This window comes from Paroedura picta, chromosome 1 (assembly GCF_049243985.1).
Source record: "Paroedura picta isolate Pp20150507F chromosome 1, Ppicta_v3.0, whole genome shotgun sequence".
Lineage (NCBI taxonomy): Eukaryota > Metazoa > Chordata > Lepidosauria > Squamata > Gekkonidae > Paroedura > Paroedura picta.
This window is the reverse complement of record NC_135369.1, coordinates 99,419,951-99,440,631: the sequence shown is the minus strand read 5'-3', so window position 1 is coordinate 99,440,631 and position 20,681 is coordinate 99,419,951. Positions and strand designations below refer to the sequence as shown.

At 44.3% G+C, this 20,681-nt stretch overlaps 1 protein-coding gene across 4 annotated transcripts in view; it reads left to right on the top strand.

The window, feature by feature from the left end:
• Nucleotides 1-3,536: 3,536 nt before the first annotated feature.
• Nucleotides 3,537-20,681, top strand: part of CCDC170 (coiled-coil domain containing 170) — a 92,334-nt gene continuing 75,189 nt past the window's right edge. Inside the window, exons 1-3 of one of the 4 annotated variants that reach the window (XM_077349553.1) lie at nt 3,537-3,769; nt 12,595-12,659; nt 13,933-13,960. In XM_077349553.1, coding sequence (XP_077205668.1) covers nt 12,613-12,659; nt 13,933-13,960 — 75 coding nt within the window. In that variant the 5' untranslated portion in view covers nt 3,537-3,769; nt 12,595-12,612. The other 3 variants (XM_077349563.1, XM_077349571.1, XM_077349580.1) reach the window with 3 other exon arrangements.

Sequence of the window (20,681 nt, the reverse complement as noted above, 5' to 3'; positions counted from 1 at the left end):
AAATATATCAAAGAGGGTCATGAAAATCCCACACTCCCACTACCCATAAATAACTTTAAAAAATGGATGCAGTTTGCCTAAGTAGAAAACTGAAGTTGCATTTTGAGTTTCCACAAAAGGATTAAATGCTTATCTAAGATTTGTATTAAGTGTTCTGGATCTTACAAACCTTTGCCAACACACTTTAATGAGCTATAATATGATTTCCAAGGATGATGATCTACAACACAAGAGTTATTCCTCTGTAAGTCCATGAAAACCAATGGGTGTCACTGTGCTGCTAGAAGTCTAATGAATTTCATAATTTAGAGCTAATTTATTCTCATTGTATCTAGCAACAGAACTTTAAGAAAACTGTTTTTTAAGAGCCCTATTTCAGTCTGTTGTTAAAGTAAGGGGAGGTGGGTGCAAATATAAACAGGATCTAGTTTATTCTTTGTGTTATAGATCCATTCCATTGGTAGGAAACCTAAATATTAATTTAATCTGCCTGTACAATATTATAAAAGCCAGTAGACTAGTACTGAAGGAGTGGAGCTCTTGAGCTGAGAAACAAATAACTTGGACTAAAATAGTTGTAAGAAATTCTCATTCAGTATGCCCTCATATGATAACATATGGTTGACATTACAGGAAAAGAGCCAGCGTGGTGGTGTGTTTATGAACAGTGGCCTCTAATATGGAGTACAGGTTTGATTCCCCACTCCTCCACATGCAACCAGCTGAGTGACCTAGGGCTAGTCACAGTTTTCAGAGCTCTCTCAGCCCCACCCACCTCACAGGGTGTCTGCTGTGGGGAGAGGAAGGGAAAATGATTATAAGCCACTTTGAGACTACTTTGAGAGCCAGCTTGGTGTAGTGGTTAGGAGTGTGGACTTCTAATTTGGCAAGATGGGTGTGATTCCACACTCTCACAAGCAACCAGCTGGATGACCTTGAGCTCACCACAGCACTGATAAAGCTGTAATACCAGGCTCTCACAGCCTCACCTCCCTCACAGGGTGTCTGTTGTGGGGAGAAGAAAGGGAAGGTGACTGTAAGCTGCTTTGGGACTCCTTTGGGTAGTGAAAAACAGAGTATAAAAATCAACTCTTCAAAAAAGAACAACTGCTGAAGGATACAGAGTTTGTATGAAAATAGACTGAAAAATCTGTATTGTGTAGAAAATGTCAACCCATAATTGATTTCATTATATGTCTGAACTGTTAATATTAAATGTTAATATTAAACATCCCCATTTCTTGACAGTATTATTTTCAATCTTTTTGCACATTGCTACTAAGATGAGGAATGAAATTGTTTCATTTCAATAACTTTCTTCCCATGCAGTATTTTCTATGTTCCATCAGATTCTGGAGTTAACAAGCAACTTATAATTCAATTCATTATTGATGAGGGACACATCTTCTGGCATGCCTCGTAAAATGGAAGCGTAGACTGACATCTGTCTGCATTCCTCCAATCTTCCCAGGACTTTTTGGAGGATGGTATAATAAATACATTTCTGATGTCATTATAGAAAAGACAAAACAGTGGGCAGATCCAGCCATTTCAATTTCCTCAGTAGTGCATAGCTGTAAATGCACTGGAAATGGCACGCCATGGTATCTTCTCAAAAAGTGGATGAAAGAACATTGAGATGGACCAATCAGTCAGCTAAAGAATTTCACAGCATCAATTTCTTGTTCCTGAAGTGATCGTATTTTGCAGCAGTACGTAAATGTTGTTGATGTTCCAAATCCTTTGCTTGGTTTCAATATTAGCTTTGGAATCATTCAAGGATATTAAGCTGCTCCCTGACTTGATAGCCCAGGTTAGCCTGATCCTGTTAGAGCTCAGATGCTAAGCAGGGTTAGCCTTGCCTAGTATCTGGATGGGATCTCTCCAAGGAATACCAGGAAGCAGGAAATAGCAAACTACCCTTGAACGTCTCTTGACTTGAAAACCCTACATGTCTACCATAAATCAGCTGTGATGATAGTAGGCATACGCATTAAAATGCTAGGAGAATATCCTATGGATCACCTTTTCCATTCACACGCTCTCTTCATATGCAGAACAAGAATTCACAGATGCAGGCTTAGAACCAAACCAGATAAAACACAAGAGATCAGGTATATCATAGCATTTCCCCAAAGGTAATTGCCTCCAATCAGTTTTTATCCCAAACAGAAGAAAAAAAGCACAAGTAGTATATTTATCCATAAATAAAATACATGGGTGAGTCTACTTGAATGCATAAGTGAAGGAAGCTAAACCTTGTCTATCCTTGTAGCTTATCTCATTATGCTACATTTCCCCCCAGCAATTTTCATCCTTTGTTTGCAATTGTACATAAATTGGCGGGTTTCAGGGAGTTCTCAGTTTAGTTTTGCCTCTTGTATCTGCTGAGATCTTAGTAAAGAGCTGATTGAAATACCAGGGGTCCTGGCTTCCTTGAACTCACAAATATAACATCCTTTTCACGAACAAGAGGGAGAACTCGGGGTGATTGCATATGCCAGCCATTGGTTGAGTACAAGTGAAAGAAATTCACCAGTACCTAAATTAGAATTTTATTACTCTCTAATGGGCTATATAAAACACATTCCAAATTTGGTTGCAAAGATTCCTTAGGGTGGTGGTTCTCAACCTGGGGGTTGGGACCCCTTTGGGGGTCGAACAACACTTTCACAGGGGTTGCGGCAGGGCGAGCAGCTTGGTTGGAGGGGGCTGCCACTGTTGCCACTGTGAAGGCACTCGCCAATTTATATACAATCATAAACAATGTATCTTCATGCCATTGGTTTCAGTTTAATTTCTGTGAAAGATCATTTGCATAATTTTATGGTTGGGGTCACCACAACATGAGGAACTGTATTAAAGGGTTGCAGCATTAGAGAGGTTAAGAACCACTGCCTTAGGGTATAATCCATAAAACTTTCATCCCAGTTGGAACAAAGTTACTGCTGGAAGTGTTTCCCTGTGAAACCAAAGGAAAACCAATAATGACTATAGTTGAGAAAATGAAGACGTCCAAAAACAAATAAAATCAAAGAATAAAAAATGCTTAAAATATTTAATTCTGAGACAAACGAAAACGTTTTTTCGCATTCCTTTTTTAATACCTTTCAAATACTACAAGCAACTGACCATCCAATTGTCCTCTGTCAGGATCTCAGAGGGAAGCCCAGCCCCTCCTTTTCCGCCCCTGAACGGTGGGGAAAACTACAGTTTTTAACAAGTGGTTTTCTTTTGTTGTTTTTCTATATTAGAATTATTATTATTATTATTTTAATGGGCAGGAAACGAGAGACGACTACTTGCTCCTGAAACTGCCGTCTTTCTAAAAGTAGCCACTTAGTCGGCATCTCACGCCACCAGGCACACCAGAAAGTGCGACTCCCTAATAGAGTCCAAAAAGCCCGGAAGGAAGAAAGGCGGCCGGCAACCTCCATAGTACGCGAGTTTGAATCTTCCTCGCGAGAAGAAGCGAAGCTAGTCTCTGCTCCAATCAGCAGCTCCTCGCCGTGTACTTGCTACCATGGAGACGGATGTCGCTTAGCAAAATCTCTGCTGGGGACGCGCGCGGACGCTTGCTGCCCGGGGAAAGTTCGGAGCGAACGTCGGGGCGGCTGGCGCGTGGGTGGGCGGCCGGGAGCGTGAGAAGCAGCAACAGCAGCAGCAGCGGCTCTCGCTAACGTCTCCCGTTCCCAGACCTCTGGACGTGACCAGCGATACTCCGTTGCCGCTCACCCCTGTCAAGGCGGCGGCCTCGCAAGCAGCGGAGGTACGGACCAACCCTGCGTCGCTGGTGGGCGGCCTGGAGACCGACGAGTGGACAAACCCTGGCTCTCCAGATGCCCATGGATTACAGTTCCCTTGAGCCCCTGCCAGCGTGGGAGAGCAGCAGTTTGGCTACCCCTGCACTAGGGACTAGCGCCCAGCCTCTTAAATTGTCTTTTAAATAATCCTCCTGGGTAGGTGTTGAGCGCTGCCACCCCTCTGTATCGTGTGACACCCCACCCCCATACTGAGTTGGGGGGGGGGGGGAGAAGCTGTAGCTTGAATTGCCGCTGAATTTACATTTCTTAAGGGCATAAGTGCATTGCCTGGAAAGGGATGTTGGGGTGATTAGACGAGGATACAGGCAGGAATGCACCTGTCACGGCTCAAAGGCGCCCTCTAGTTTCCCTTTGGCTTACCAGTTCCTTCTTGCAGCACTTTATGGAAAAGGTTCTGTATGACACTGCTCAGTGTTGCAATTTCTCAGTTACATGTAAGTAATGGTATTGAGTAACAGTACAGAGAGGAGAAAATTGTAGTGGCCAAATGTTTTTCCAAATGCTCCAGTTGTCATGTTTACAGATTTCTGTTACCTGACCCTGGTAAATCACATCTTCTAGCGAGTACCTATCTCCCCCCCACCCTTACAGAGATGGTTTAAAAATGTGTTCTGGAGTTGCCATGTTTCAAATTTCAGCTCCTTTTTCTGAGTTTTTAGAAATTAAAGAGAAATAATGCAGCGTGAAAAATAAACAATATTAGTTAACTGTAGTCCTAAATAAAACTGTCTTCAGTTCCCTTTTGAAGACAGAAAGTGAGGGGGCCAGGCAGGAATGCCCAGAAGAAAATAGTCCTTCAAATCCCCCAGCCATGTATTGTTTTAAAGAACAAAGTGTAAATAGCAGGTACCTGAATGAATTAGAGATGTTTCAACTTTGTCTCTCAATCTTCTTTGGTTTATTAAACTTTCTGATAGTGCCTTAGTTGATCAACCTTCAGGGCTGTTGGCAACCACCATGAACCCTTGTAGAAAGATTCCATCTGGACCCTCGTATGACCCCATTCCAAATCAAATATAGCAGAACAAAACAGTTATTTCATTTGCTGCTAATATGAATCTATCTATTGTAAAAAAAATAATTAGCTCATCTAACTTTATTTATATCCCTTAAATAAACTTTATTTATATTCTTTCCAATGGGAACCCAAAGTTGCTTACTTCATTCTCTTCTCCTCCATTTCATCCTCACAACAACCCTGTGAGGTAGGCTAGGCTGGGAGAGTGGCTCACAGTCACCCAGCAAGCTTCCATGCTAGAGTGGGGATTCCCAGAAGCTAGTCTGACATATACAGACTGGCCTGTATAACTCATCTATGAATAAACTCAAAATTGGCCACCAGCTTCAGGATGATGGATTGAAAAAGCATGGGAAAAACCTGGCCCAGGTTAGCTTAGCTACCATGTCAACATGCTATTTGTAACTGAAGCTAAGGGTTTCGGTGGCAGGCAAAACTCAGAAAACAATGTTACATGTCTGATAATTGGCCACTACAGAATGATTATGGGAGTTACAGTGCCAAAAATGAAGGGAACTGGAGCACTCCAAACTAGGTTATCTTCACCGCCTCGAGACATCACAGTAAAGGGCAGTTAATAAATTGAATGAATAAACAAACTAACAGACAACATACAGTAAGAGAACTTTTAAGCAATCTGTCATGTGCATCTAATACTCAGATCCTGAACTTACCATGGAAGGTCACTAGGACCGATTATGCATGGGGAGGAAAGGCCAGACCAGCACCTACATGGCAGCAGGGCTAATCCCCACTTATGCATGACATCAGAACCAGCCCGGCTCCCTCCTGACCCAGGCCTGTGGCAAGGGAACACTGATTGTTCAACCTTCCCTTTTTTTGCTGCAGCCACCATTGGTGGCTAGTCCAGGCCATGCCCATGCACACAGGAAATACTGGGCCTCCTCCCATGCTACTCCTCCCCATGCTACAGTGGCCAGAAGGGGACCGACAATGCCCCACTTGGCTCCGTGGTGCTTTGCAGTGCTGTAGAGTCGAATGAAGCTTTTTTTTGGGGGGGGGGGTTATTTTGTAGGAAGGCCCCCTTGAAGTCCTGCTGCATTCCTCAGCATGGTAAGGGGATGAACTGCGGAGCTCACAGCCTGCAGACCAATTGCAGAGGCACGGGGAAGTAAATGGCAAACCACCCTGACTCAACATCAGTGTGCTCGGCGTCAGTGAACTACACTGAACAGACAATGGCCACTTTCCATCCAAAGACTTCACAGTCTACTATTCTGGTCACGACAGTATCAGAAGAAATGGTGTGGCCTTTATTGTGGATAAGGTAACATCTCGTGCAATGGAAAGTTACACAGCAGTAAATGTCCGAATTATGTCAATCCGAATTCGGGGAAAGCCAATGAACACAACTGTTATACAAGTGTAGGCACCAACCACGGCTGCTGATGAAAATGAAATCAAAGATTTCTATGCGAAAGTGCATGAAATAATTAAACAGGTGCCTCAAAAGGACATGATATACATTATTGGAGATTTCAATGCCAAAGTTGGAAATCAACAAAAACAGGGCATCTGCAGTACGTTTGGACTAGATGAGCAAAATGAAGCTGGTGACAGACTTATCCAGTTCTGTCAAGAAAACAAACTGACTATTACTAATACCATCTATGAACAACCGAAACACTGTTTATACACCTGGACATCTCCAGATGGCATACACCGTAATCAGATCGATTTTATCTTTTGCAGTCAGAGATGACGGAGCTCTGTTCTAGCAATGAAAACATTTCCTGGAGCAGATTGTAGTTCTGATCAAGTTGAAAGTCAGATTACATAATATCCACCAAAGAAGTTTGATATCACCAAGATTCCACCAACATATGCCATAGAAGTGAAGAACAAATTTGAACTGCTTGATACTACTGAGAAGCTACCTGAGGAATTGTGGCAAGAATTTCAGTCTAATATCATAGAAGCTGCTTTAGAATATATATACCATACAAAAAGCCGGAAAGAAGATGCAATAGATTAACATCTGACACCATCAAAATTGCTGAAAAACGAAGAGCAGCAAAAGCTGCTGTCATGAGAGATGAATTCAGGAGGCTAAGTGCAGGTTTTCAATGTGCCACTACACAAGATAAGGAAGCGTACTGGGCGCAACGATGAAAGTGACTGGAAGAGCAGTGTACTATAGGCCAGGGGTAGTCAACCTGTGGTCCTCCAGATGTCCATGGACTACAATTCCCCTGCTATAGGCTACACCAGAAGTCTCTTTGCTCAGGTGAAACAAGTTCAGAGCACCTTCACTGCTCGTAAAGTGACCATCAAAGACAAGAATGGAAAAGACTTGACTGACCAAAACAACATCAAGGATTGATGGTGACAATATGAAGAAGAATTATATGCAAACACCAAGGTGCTTTAGCCACCAGCCAAAAACACCCAACACGAATTTGAACCACCTATACTGGAAGAAGTGATCTGGGCTATGAAACAGCTCCCAAATAATAAGGCTCCTGGCATAGATAACATCCCAGTGGAACGACTCAGATCTGTTCTACCAGCAGCAATCACAGCATTATGCAAAAAAGTCTGGGAAACTGGCACATGGCCAATAGACTGGAAAGGGTCTGTTTTTATCCCATTATTAAAGAAAAGGTGATGCTCGCATCTGCTCAAACTATCGAACTATACCCCTGATCTTGGGGTACACAAGTAAAATCTTATTGAAGAAGATCATCCAGAACCATCTCAAATCAATTATTGATGCTCAGCTACCAGATGTCCAGGCTGGTTTCCGACATGGTTGCAACACCCGAGACCACATTGCAAATTTGTGCTGGATTCTTGAAAAAACACATGGATATCAAAATGCCATCTATCTATGCTTTATTGATTATTCTAAAGCGTTTGACTGTGTTGATCACAAGAAGCTATGGGATGCCTTACATGAATGGGGAGTGTCGTCCCACTAAACCAACCTCATCAGTTCATTGTACACCAACCAGGAGGCCACAGTACGAACAATATATGGAGAACTGATTGGTTCAAGGGCAGCCAAGGAGTGAGACAAGGGTGTATCTTATCTCCCTTTCTTTTTAACCTTTAAAGAAAGGTAAAGGTGTCCCCTGTGCAAGCACCGGGTCATGTCTCACCCTTGGGGTGACGCCCTCTATCGTTTTCATGGCAGACTCAATACGGGGTAGTTTGCCAGTGCCTTCCCCAGTCATTACCATTTACCCCCCAGCAAGCTGGGTACTCATTTTACCAACCTCAGAAGGATGGAAGGCTGAGTCAACCTTGAGCCGGCTGCTGGGATCGAACTCCCAGCCTCATGGGCAGAGCTTCAGACAGCATGTCGCTGCCTTACCACTCTGCACCACAAGAGGCTCTTTTTTAAAACCTTTATGCAGAGGTAATTATGTGGGAGCTTAATCTGGAAGAATCTACGATTGGAGTCAAATTGGAGGTCGTAACATCAATAATGTCCGCTATGCAGATGATACATCACTCCTTGCTGAATCAGAGCGTGATCTGAAGTCCTTGATAAAGAGACTAAAAGAAGAAAGTGAAAAGATGGGACTGCCCCTGGACTATACCTAAATATCAAAAAGACCAAAATCATGACAACTACTAGCAATAGCACCAACATCACGATTGATAACGAGAACATTGAACGTATTAATGATTTCATTTTCCTTGGCTTTATGATCGATCAAAGTGGTGGATGCAGCCGTGAAATCAAATGGCGAATAACACTGGGCCAGAACACAATGTTAGGCATGAACCAAATATGGAAGAGTAAAGATATCAGCCTTAATACAAAGCACTGGCTAGTCAATGCTATTGTCTTCCCCATAACAAGCCATGGATGTGAAAGCTGGACCCTGAAGAAGGAAGACAGGAGGAGAATAGACGCTTTTGAATTACGGTGTTGGAGACGAATGCTGTGAATACCATGGGCTGCCAAAGATACCAGCAAGATAGTTTTAGAGGGGAGCAAACCAACTATGTCATTAGAAGGCAAGATATTATGGCTAAAGCTCACTTACTTTGGACACGTCATTCAATCAAACTCGCTAGAAAATCATGAATGCTCGGCATGGTCAGCAGCAAAAGGAAACGTGGTCGCCAAGGGATCCGCTCGCTCGACACGATCAAAGCCGATACAGGGATGACCATGAACCAACTAAAAAAAGCAGTCAGAGACAGGGGAACATGGCGAAGACTTTCCGATAGCATTGCCGAGGGTTGGACACGACTGAACGGATAACATCATTACCATCACCACCATTACCATCACCATCATCATTGTAGGAAGGTGGGATTGTGTGAGAACAATCCTACCTTCCTGCAACCCCTCCCCTCCCACCACCCCACTGCGTGGCAAAAAGGCTATGTTCATTAGGACACAGAAATCCAGGATCAACAGTGTCTACTGGCAAAATGTTTCCCCTGTGGCCTGGTGCTGCAGCTGCCATGCATAATTGGCCCAGGTGACACATTCTTAACCAGATCTGCCGCATAAGGCTGTTGTGAGGATAAAATTGAAGTCGGGAAAGCAATGCAGCTTTGGGTCCCCATTGGGGGAAAGACTAGGCAGGATATTTGGTATAAATCTATTTTAATTATATTTTTACAAATTATATCATTTATCAAATAGCAAAGAAGCCTTTAGAATTAGATCTTACACAGAATGATAATGATTAACAATCCAGTGCCTGAATCCAATTATAACTTCTGTTCTACACGTATATCCACTAAAACAGATCAGTATTCCTTTACAATGCATGGAAAGCATGGAGGAAAGGGAATGCATTCTTTCACTACTTTGTTAGATCATGGGAAAATAGTAGCTCTTCCCCCCATTCATAATATTAACAAAGGTTTGCTACCATACTACTCTTAAGTTTATTCTGTCACCAAGCAGGATAGGGATGAGAACTTCTTGAGATAAGAACTGAAAAGAAAGGGTGGGGGGAAGGGGCAGAAAAATTGGGTGAAGAGAGATAGAAATGAATGAGAAAAATGTGGACAAGAGGGAGAGAAGTTAAGGAAAGGAGAGGGAAAGGTTTTGTTTTGCTGCAACACTGGCTACTGCTTTGCAAGATCTGGTTGAGCTAGCTGTAAGGAGAGGCTAGACTATTATAGAAAATGACCTTGCTTAGCAGGCTGCAGGCCAACAGTTATTGTAGCAGCCATCAGCTTGGGTGGCTTGTTTTGCTGCACTGCTGGATTAGTTAATTGTTTTAGCATGATGTTAGGCAAATTTGCTCCAATCTTAGAGAAAGGAAGGTCTATCCAATAGCAGAGAACCTTTTATTGTACTCAGTGGCTAGAGCGAGAACTGCATCAAAATAAACTGAAAGATGTTCAGCTGGACGCAGCATGATGCTGGCCTCAGGGGCCCTCCAGTGGACTCCCCCCCCCATTTTTTGTCATCTCCCCAAGTTCCTGTCTGCTGGCAGCCCTGTCTCCTTTCATATTTTTGTTGCCCAGTAACTTGTCAATTTTGGCAACTCTGGTGAATTCTCTCTGATCTATTGACCCAGATGGACTTTCAAGGAGAAAGGGAAGAATTATGTACTTTAAAGTGCTGTATATGAAAACACGGTCCCTTTCATCCCATAATCTGAAATGTAATCATTTACTTCCCCCCCCCCTTTGAAATCTAAAACAGAATTTTTAACAAAAAACCTGGCTTGCTCAGTATTAAATCTGGCCCTGATTTCAAAGAGTATATTAAAATAAATTAGAAAGCTGTATGTTAGTGAGAAGGTGCTTTTGAAGACACGGTACATTAGTCAGAACAAATGGGGAGTGGGTAGGAGGCTAGTTATGGTTCAGCAATATTATAAAATAGTCCTAGGGTTGCTATGAGTCTGTTGTTACTGTGTAGCCACATATTATTTGACATAAGTACCCCCATCACAACATAGCTGTAGTGCAGCCAGGATTCTGCAACTTAAAGGTAAAGATATCCCCTGTGCAAGCACCGGGTCATGCCTGACCCTTGGGGTGACGCCCTCTAGTGTTTTCATGGCAGACTCAATACGGGGTGGTTTGTCAGTGCCTTCCCCAGTCATTACCGTTTACCCCCCAGCAAGCTGGGTACTCATTTTACCGACCTCGGAAGGATGGAAGGCTGAGTCAACCTTGAGCCGGCTGCTGGGATTGAACTCCCAGCCTCATGGGCAGAGCTTCCAGACAACATTTCTGCTGCCTTACCACTCTGCGCCACAAGAGGCTCATTGTTGTTGTTGTTGTTGTTATGTGCGAAGTCGTGTCCGACCCATCGCGACCCCATGGACAATGATCCTCCAGGCCTTCCTGTCCTCTACCATTCCCCGGAGTCCATTTAAGTTTGCACCTACTGCTTCAGTGACTCCATCCAGCCAAGAGGCTCATACAAGAAGACAAATCCACAGGTGAAGGCAGGTGGAACCCCCCCCCCCCAATGCTCCATGAGAACTGTGTAATTAGGAGTTGAGAAGGATACTGCTACTTATAATCACAGTGACCTTGGCCAGTGGCATCCTGGAAGCACAGTTAGTGCTCTGGGTGGTACTCCTGATTTTACCTAATGCACTGCTGGGAAGCAGCAGGGAGGGGTGCAATGAGCAGATGGGCATGTCTGAATTTGCAAAATTAATGTTTAGTGTGGCTTGTTTTAATTCTGTTTCTCTTGGACAGGAAAAAGTAGTCATGACTTTAAAAAATTGTTGGAACTCATTGAGAAGAAATAAAAGGAGTGAGATCTATCCCTAGCTTTTCAAGGTCTGGTCACAGATTAGTGTATTAGGTTCACTGCCTCATTTGACTTAAAGCACTTACATTCAGCAGCTGTCATGCCTTGTAAGCTACAAAGCCCTTAAGATTAGTTTCTATTATATTTAAGTTCAGCTTGGTTATTAAAGCTTATCTTCATAAATTCAAGGACTAAACTGTTTCTTGTTAAAAGCTGCAGAAGGGAGTATTTATCCAAGGTTTTCCTCTTTGCTGTTCTTTATCTTTCATCCAGCTTAGAGCTTTGATCTAAAGTTCAGAGAAACTCAAGAATATTGCTCTTCAACTTGCTCAGAGTGTGTTGCGGAATGATGTGTGTGGGGGGGGGGCGAGGAGAACACAAGCTGTATGTAGCAATGCACCTGTATTGCCTCTGCTCAGTACCTCTAGTGCAACACCTTTGATTTAGTAAATAGACTTTTTGTGGGAAGAGGAGTAGATCCATCTGCAAAGGTCACTTCCTCACCTTAGCATCTTTATTACATTTCTTTTCTTTTTAAAGATTTCATAGTAAAGATATATCCTCCAACCGGTTAATATTTATAATGCAAATTATATACGAAACCCATAGTAAAAATTAGACTATTGCTGGAGAGGGTATCTTTGAAGGAAAGTGTTCTGACTCACACACAGGAATTGTTCCATTCTGTGGGCCCAAGTGGCAGACTTGAGGAGTTGATAGAATGAGCACAATTAATACAAAGCATGTTGTGCAAATTTGTATGCAGTTTTCATTACCTGTTCCTGATTAACGTCTCTTGCGTTTTTATTTATGATATAATTATTGTAACTTTTGAAAGAATAAAAGCATGGCATTATTTTGTACTAAAGGTGACCGGCATAGGAATTTTGCAGCAGATGTCTTAAGTTATTTGTTTATAGGAAGTGTAACAATAAGAAATGGTGATGAAATATAAACACTATCTGCTATGTCAGCCTTTTTGCAATATTGGCTTTCACCTGCTTTCACCATTATTATTTCTTTTTGCTATTTATTAGGTCCCAGAACAACACAAAATGCTGAAAAATGAAGTAGAACAAAGAGACAAATCAGCTACAGAAAGGTAAGAATTAGAGAGATATTTGTGATTTGGAAGGCCCATTGCCAGATGGAGGAAGGCTTTCAATAGATCGGGTACCAGTGATGGTGCTCATATATTCTTCAGTTAGTAGAAGAGATGATGAATGAAAAGCAAATACCCGAGATAGCCCTTTTTTAGTTGGGAGCGGGTCTGGGCACATGGAGAATTTGGGCAGAGGTGATCATGGCTACAACTGAGCCAATTAACATTTAGTGATATGGATCCAGTGATATATCCCTGCTGATGGAAGCTAGGCCTTCAGCAGAATGGTATTTCCTCTCTCCACACACAGCTATCCTGTTGCTACCTGAGGTGCCCCCCAAATGCTGCTTCTGGGGCACGGGGACCCTCAATAACAGCTTCAGGGCAATTGGGCGTCTATAGCTGGCAAAAAATGGCCTACCTTTAATGTATTAATGTAAATTTACCAGCAAAATTAGTGGTCACTGGGGGATGAAGCCACAAAAATTAGTATGTTGTATAGTTTTCCATGTAGTGTGGCTGCTTGTGGTTATAAGCAAGTCACTAAGGCAGTATACAGTCTGTGGAAAATAGCACCATCGCTGTAGATTTGGGCTGTGCTACTGGCATGGATCCCACAAAACCCATTTTGTTCCACCCTGTGATCAACCTTGTCATCATTTTGCTTGTTGGTGTGAGACCTGCTGATTTACAGCACCATCCTAAGCAGAATTATACCCTACAGCAGTGGTCCCCAACTGTTTTATCACTGGGGACTGGTCAACACTTGACAATTTTACTAAGGCCCAAGGGGGGGATAGTCTTTTGCCAAGGGACGTCACTTCCGCCACCTGAGCCCCTGTTCCACTTGCTTTCCCGCCAGCGCCCCTGACTTCCCACTGCCCACTGGGGGGCGCTGCCAGCAGCAGCTACGCAATGCCGAGGGGGAGCCGCAGCCATGGCAGCTGCTGGAGAGCACCAAAGGTGAGCCGGTGGGAGAATGGCAGGGCAGCCCCCGAGGCAGCAGCTGGGGAGGAGGACAAGGAGGTTCCACGGCCCGCTACCAACTGATCCCACAGGCCAGTACTGGTCCCCAAACCGGGGGTTGGGGACAGCTGCCCTACAGTTCCACTGAAATGAACAATCTTAAAAAGATATAGCTCTGTTTAGGATTACACTGTAGTGTACCTTAAGGAACTCTTGATGAAGAAATATCTAACGACAGGACTTGGAAAATTCTAGATACTCTGATATCAATATTCTCTCTCCCTCCTCCATTTATTTTCCTCTGCAGAAACAAAGAAAAACCAGAGGCACAAAAGGTTTGTATTGCTTTCTGATAAGTTTCTTTGGCTTACAGCAAAAACATTTTCCAATAACGGTGTGGCTGTCATTTGGAGAAGAATATATCAACATAGCTGGTTTACCCCCAAGTGACTCAAGCAATTGTTTTAGGGTATTAAATTGGCATGAGGTGCATCCTGGGAGATCATGATGGGCGTGACTCATACCTGACGTTACCTCCCATCAAGTTGCCTTGAAGTAATGCAGGAGAAGATGCATACTCCCCCTCTCCCTACTTGCCATTGTTACCCAGGTCCAAGGTGTTGAAGGGACCTTAGGAGGCATACGTAAACACATGAAGCTGCCTTATACTGAGTCAAAGCATTGCTCTGTCAAAGTCAGTACTGTCAAGACCAGCAGCAGTTTCCCAGTTTGCACATCACTCATTAATTGTTATAGCCGATGATGCCAGCTGGGACCTTCTGTATGCTAAACAGATGACTCTAGCATGGAGTTCTACCCCCTCTCCAGCCAACTTGGTGTAATGATTAAGAGCAGTGGTTTCTAATCTGGAGAACAGGGTTTGAGTCCCCACTTCTTCACATGCAGCAGCTAGGTGACCTTGGGCCAGTCGCAGGTCTCTCAGAGCTCTTCAGCCCCACCTACCTCACAGGGTATCTTTGAGACTCCAAAAACCCCAGCTCTTCTACTTCTGTCAAGGTCATTATTGTGTATTCTGACTGGCTGCAATTCTTTAGTGTCTGGCATAAAGGCCTTTCACACCATCTCCTACTTAATCCTTTTTTAAAAGCCCTGGAGATGCCAAGATTTAAGTCTGGGACCTTCTACGTACACAGGAGATACACTGAACCATGGCCCTTACTGTTCAGTGAGGATGGCAAGAGATGAGGCATGCTGTCCCTCCCATATATCTCACTCCTACTGATGCAAGCCTGCCCTGCGTTCTGGTGGAGTTGATGGGAGTGTTGCATGGGAAGAAATTCTGCACTGCTGCTTTATGGCCATTCTTTATTTGTAGGGGAAAAGTTAATATATAAAGACAAATCTGGTGCAAACACAATGACATGCTTACCCCTTTTATCGTGTTTATTATTTACAGCTATCTCTTGATTATTGGTTTTGTAATACAGAATTATTCAAGCTTGAAGGTTACCACTATATATCAGGATGGCCATGCTTCCTTTGATAACCCGCCCCCTCTCTAACAGGTACCAGAAATTCCCGTTTAGCTGATGAGGGTTTGCCTCCATAAATGCAGTTGACTAACCCTGTGTATGATGAAGGCAGTTTGCCTCTAGTCACGTATGACAAGCTTTGATATAATAGAAATATAGCCTGGGCAATTTTCTTGTCAGAGTGTTTTATAGAGTTATGACTGCCCTTTGAAATGAGTTCAACTCTCTTCATAAATCTGAGCTGTGCAACTTGTGAGCTTTCAAAGGCATGAAGGGTATCTGAGCATGTCTCCTCCTTTGTACACATTTCCACTGCTCACAGTGCCAGAAATAAATCATTGAGCAATTTCCCTCTCTTTTTTATTCTGTAGGATGTCCCTTCTTTTATCGTTTGAAAAGCTTTTTTATTTTAAAGGAATTATGATTTGGTGGGCCCAGTAATACAGTATGGAGATAGATGAGATTGAGGGGGGGGGGGGTGTCTGCCTCCTGTCTAATTTCACATTTATAAATGACACTCAGGCAGTACCAAACATCTTAATATGATTTGCCAAGAAAGCAAAACAGTAAGGAAAACCATGGGGATGTGGCTAGGCTACCTCCACGCCATATATATAGATAATACCTAATCCTGAAGCTAACTAATGTAGCCTAACTGGGCATTGGGCCAGGATCCTCCTGCCGCCAGCTGCTCCTCTCAGCCCTCCACCCAGCAATAAGAATAATTTAATATAACCTCAATGAATCATGACCTCTTCTTTGGTATTGCTTCTTTACCTTTAATTGCCACACAACAGGCACCATTCAACAAGAAAAGCTTTCTCCAGCACTGCATGTGCATACTGGGAAAAGTTTTATCAATTATTTGTCAAGCATCGAAAACAGAGCCCTATTGAAAGAACAGTGGAAACCAACCTGCGCCACCACCTGTCCTCCCAGTGCAGTTGGTACATGGAACTCTCTATGAAATGCAATTCGAATAATGCATAATGTTTGAGGAAGGGAAAATAAGGAAAGAGAGGAAATAGTGCACAAAAAGCATAGCAACAGTGGATTGCTAAAACAATCTGGAAAATACAAATGTCTGTATATGCTTTTTCAAGGCAGAAACTGACATGACTATCTGGAGGGAGAGGGTTCCCATAGACATGTGTCACTTCCCTGAAAAGACTTCTCTTGCTCATCTGCTAAAAGGGGGTTTATCCATGATAAAGCAAAATTGACTACAAACGGCACACCCCACCCCAAGTATAGTACAACTTACCGAATTTCTGACATCGTGACACTTTTCAGGTGGTGGAGTCATGTGAAGGATCCCATCCTTCTGCTGAGTGCCAACAGCCCCCACTGCCTCCTGCCCTGTGCACAGACATGAAGCACCACCCTTTGTCTGACTCATGTAGTGGGGGAAGGAAAGGAAAACAGTTACAATGGGAATGGGGGCAGCTCTTGCTAGGCTGCCCACCTGCATCCTTCAAAATGGCAGTCAAGGTTTTGCAATACGGTGTGGCTGATTCTCAGGGCCTCCTCCCACCCATGTTGAAATTTTCATTTGGGGAATTTTTCTGCACACCTGGGGAGATTCCCCTGGGTCTGTAGAAAAAGGTCCCAGTCTCTAGAGTTTTGATCTAAGTGGGTTAAGTACCAAAGTAGATATACGATGTTTCCACTATTGCTGCCAAGGGTAGGGAAATGCTCAGTGTAAGTGTATCATGGTGTAAAAAGTACTGCATGCTGTGGAGACGGAGGTGAGAATTTGACAGAGTGCACACAACAGGTTTTTGGCAGGAGCCCAGTGTTCCTTATTACCTGGAGTTCTAATTTGCCAAGCTGCATAGGGTGCTTGAACACAAGTAACCCACCAGAATGTGGTTCCAGGAGCACATTGCTAATATCGCCCTAAACTGCTTGTGGCTTTCAAAGCAAGAGCCCAAAGAGAAACAAAGTGAAGATTTAGCACCACAGTTATAGTTTACAGACATTCTGGTACACCAATTTAAATGTGTTGTGAACTGAGCTTTACACTTGGTTTACTTAACAAAATGAAGTCTGATAAGCAAGAGTATGGAAATTGTACAGTTTCACAGTCAAGTAGATATGCTCCATGCATATTTTGAGGCCGTTTGTATGAACAGGAAACATGTATGGGCAATGCTCTCTGTTCTTTGGTACTGTGGTACTGTAAAAGCACCAAGTCTTGAGGGAGAGGGGAAACATGGCAAAAAAACAAGTTCGTTGAGTTATATTCCTTAAGGAATATTTGGCTCTTGAAGAAGGCAGACATAAGTGTAAACCTGCCTGGAGGCATCGTGAATGTGTCTTTCCGTTTTTGATTTTTTGATTAGAAAAAGTAATTTAGGTTAAGATTTCTTGACATTTAACAGCTGTGGATTTTCCTTGCAGCATGACTTCCCGAGAGATGTTTTGTAAATTGATCTGGCAGTTTAAGGCAGGTCATAGAATTCTGGAATTATTTTCAGTACTAGTAAATAAGCCCGCTGCAGCTTTAATGCAGCGGGCGCTAGCGGGGATTCTGAGTCGGTGGGGTCGGCGCAGCTGTGGGAGCCGGTGAGCGGGCGAGTCGGCGAGCGGCGAGGTCTATGGGGCTGTGGGGCAGCGCGGCTGGGCCAGGACGTGGGAGTGGGCCCCCCCCACGGCGCTGGCTACCTGGGTCCGCAATCTGTGTTGTCTTGGACTGTGTTGTCTGTGTTGTCCCACGAAGTCTTGGCAGCAGCGGCAGGCAGTGGCCTGACCAGGCCGTCGGCCAGGGAGCACCCAGCAGCCACGCTACAGCGTTTTCATGGCAGACTCAATACGGGATGGTTTGCCAGTGCCTTCCCCATTGTAAGTACTTCCCTTCAAACATTAAGAATCTAAGTTCGTGTTATGCTTATCATGGGAAAACAACCTAGACTTTTCCCTAAGCAGTGGGAAAATTAGTTGCAACCTCATGGCTTGAACTCATCAATTAGTCAATGGAAGGCACTGGTGGCGAAAGATTTTTCCAGCTTTCCTTCTAGTAGTCTTTCTGACTCAGGATAAGTTTATTCCTACCATTGTACAACCACAATAATATGTTTGTTTGTTTGTTTGTTTATATACTGCCCTCCCCGAAGGCTCAGGACGGTTTACATAGAACTTAGAAACTATACAAGAAACAATCCATATATATAAATAACTATAACATTAATATTACTAACTGATAATTATAACAGTGGCAACAGTGCAATATTACAAACAGTATAATAGTACAAACAGGACCAGGAGCAGAACACATTGATAAATTTCTGGGAGGGAGGGAGGGAGGGAGCAGCAGCCCTGCCGATGTTGTTGGTTATGCCTGGGGATGAGACGGTGAGAAAGCAAAAGGGGAGAGGGAATTACCCCTTTTGCCTTTTTGATTAGCACAGCTTTGCCGTCAGAAAGGGGAGGAGTGAATGACCACTGCAGCCTTCCAGACATTACAGGTTATTAGTCCATGTGGGTCCTGCACCCATCAGGATAAGCAGGTTCGAAAGGACTGGTGGATGGAGAGCACTGGGGAACCATCCGTGATCCTCCCATCTGAGGATTGCTGGTTCAAAGAACAGAAGGAAAAAGCCAGCAGCAACTCTTCTGCCTCTCTCAGTATGACTTCAAACCCCTGAAGCTCTCTTTGTCTTTGACTGGAAGGCTCTTTCAGAGTTCTGCAGCAGCTAGTCTGCTCCCCATGTGGTAATCATAATATGAAATGTATTCCTAATGCCTTTCAACAGCAATATCTTCTCTATTTGCGGGGGTGGGGGGGGATGGTGACCGATTTTATTGATTTTACACATTTGAGAATTTGCAAGATACATGGATATGAGACAGTATCTGGCCCCAGCTCCTTAAAGCATCTTGTACTTGTAAGCAATCAAATGCCAGTCTGATAGGCACTGGGCCATTTGTGCACAACAGTACTGGAGGGGATCACTATCAAATTGGTGGGCACTTCTACTGTAACTTCCATGCTTATATTATAAAAAGGGGGCCAGTGTACACATGACTATCCCAATTGCTTATTTACTCTGAGGTTCAAAGAAGTACAAATAATTCACTTCAAGAGAACCCCCTGAGCTTGGGGATATTTTTATATAATTGAAGAACACAACAAAGAACTATTCTAGCCTTCTATGGTTTTGCAATTATACTTGTACTAGCAATCAAGCCCGCTGTAGCTAAATGCAGCGGGCGCTAGACCACAGAGCCCCCGGCATTCGCGCGGAGCGCGGCTGCCGGGGCTCCGTTTGTCAGTGGGCTGACACTGCGAGAGGCGCTTTGTGCCTCTCGCAGCATCAGGCCGTTGGGCAGGGAGCCCCCGGCAGCCGCGCTCTGCGCAGCTGCCAGGGGTTCCCTTTGCAGGCGGGCTGAAGCGGCAAGAGGCGCTTTGCGCCTCTCGCAGCGTTAGCCCGCCAGGCACGGAGTGTGCGGCTGCCGGGGGTTCCCTTTGCGGGCAGCCTGACGCGTCGGAGGCGCTTCGCGCCTCCCGACGTGTCAGGCCGCCCTCAAGGAAGCAACTGCGAGCCGCGTTCCGCGCGGCTCGCAGTTGCTTCCTTCAGCAGGTTAGGAATCGGCCGGGCCAATCGGCAGGCGCTTTGCGCCTGCCAATTGGCCCGGCCGATTGTCTGTCAGGAGGCCTGAGGGCTTAGCGAATTATTTAGTCCGCGGCGCCGTGGGCATGTTAAGGATTGTTTATTCCTCCTTTCTAGGGCTATTTTAACTTATTTGGAAGACACAGCTTTGATTAGCCTCACTTTCTTCCTTTTACAACTCTATCTTTAAGACTAGCAGAAAAACCCGTTGTATCCCTGAATACAATGGGTGCTAGGCCACTCCCCCCCGGGAGGCCAGCTAAGGTCTGGAGGGGCCTTGGTGGGCCTTTTCGGGTTGGGGGGAGGCACTAGTGAGGAGTCTGCCCTTCCTCCTGCCATCCTGGCAGCCCTACCAAGGACTGACAAGGCCATGACTGGAGCTACTCAGGGTGGTGGGAGTGCTGGTGGGAGTGCTGGCAGGTGCTCTCCCTCCCCCCAGTCCCTCCACCCTCCCTCTCAGCTCCTGTTTACCAGGCTGGTACTTCTTCCAAATGGAAGTTGGAGGGGGATGTAACCAGGGGCGGGACATCCTTCCTGATTGGCCATTCATTGGATGGATGGCCAATCAAGAATGGGACAGCTGTCCTTATTGGTGGTTAGGTGGTGAGTCCCTGCTCCTCCCAGTACCCTCTTACAATTTTATTTAGAGGTACAGATACAGATAATTGGCTCTTGGTGTTTAAGTGCAGCCAGGTTTTCTCAGGGCACTGAAGTAATATGTGGGTTTTTAAGGTACTAACATTCAGTAAGATACAAGCCATCACAAAATACCTGCCCTGATATTCATTTCAACTGCTTTATAAAATAATGGTGGTCAGGGCAGGACCTTTCTAGTATTGGCCTTTAAAGCATACCTTTAAAGGCCAATACTTGTTACCCGAAATCCTCTCCTGCGCGTCCTGTGACACGCGGGTTCAAGTTGTGGGGAACAACTGGCTTAGCTTTTTGAG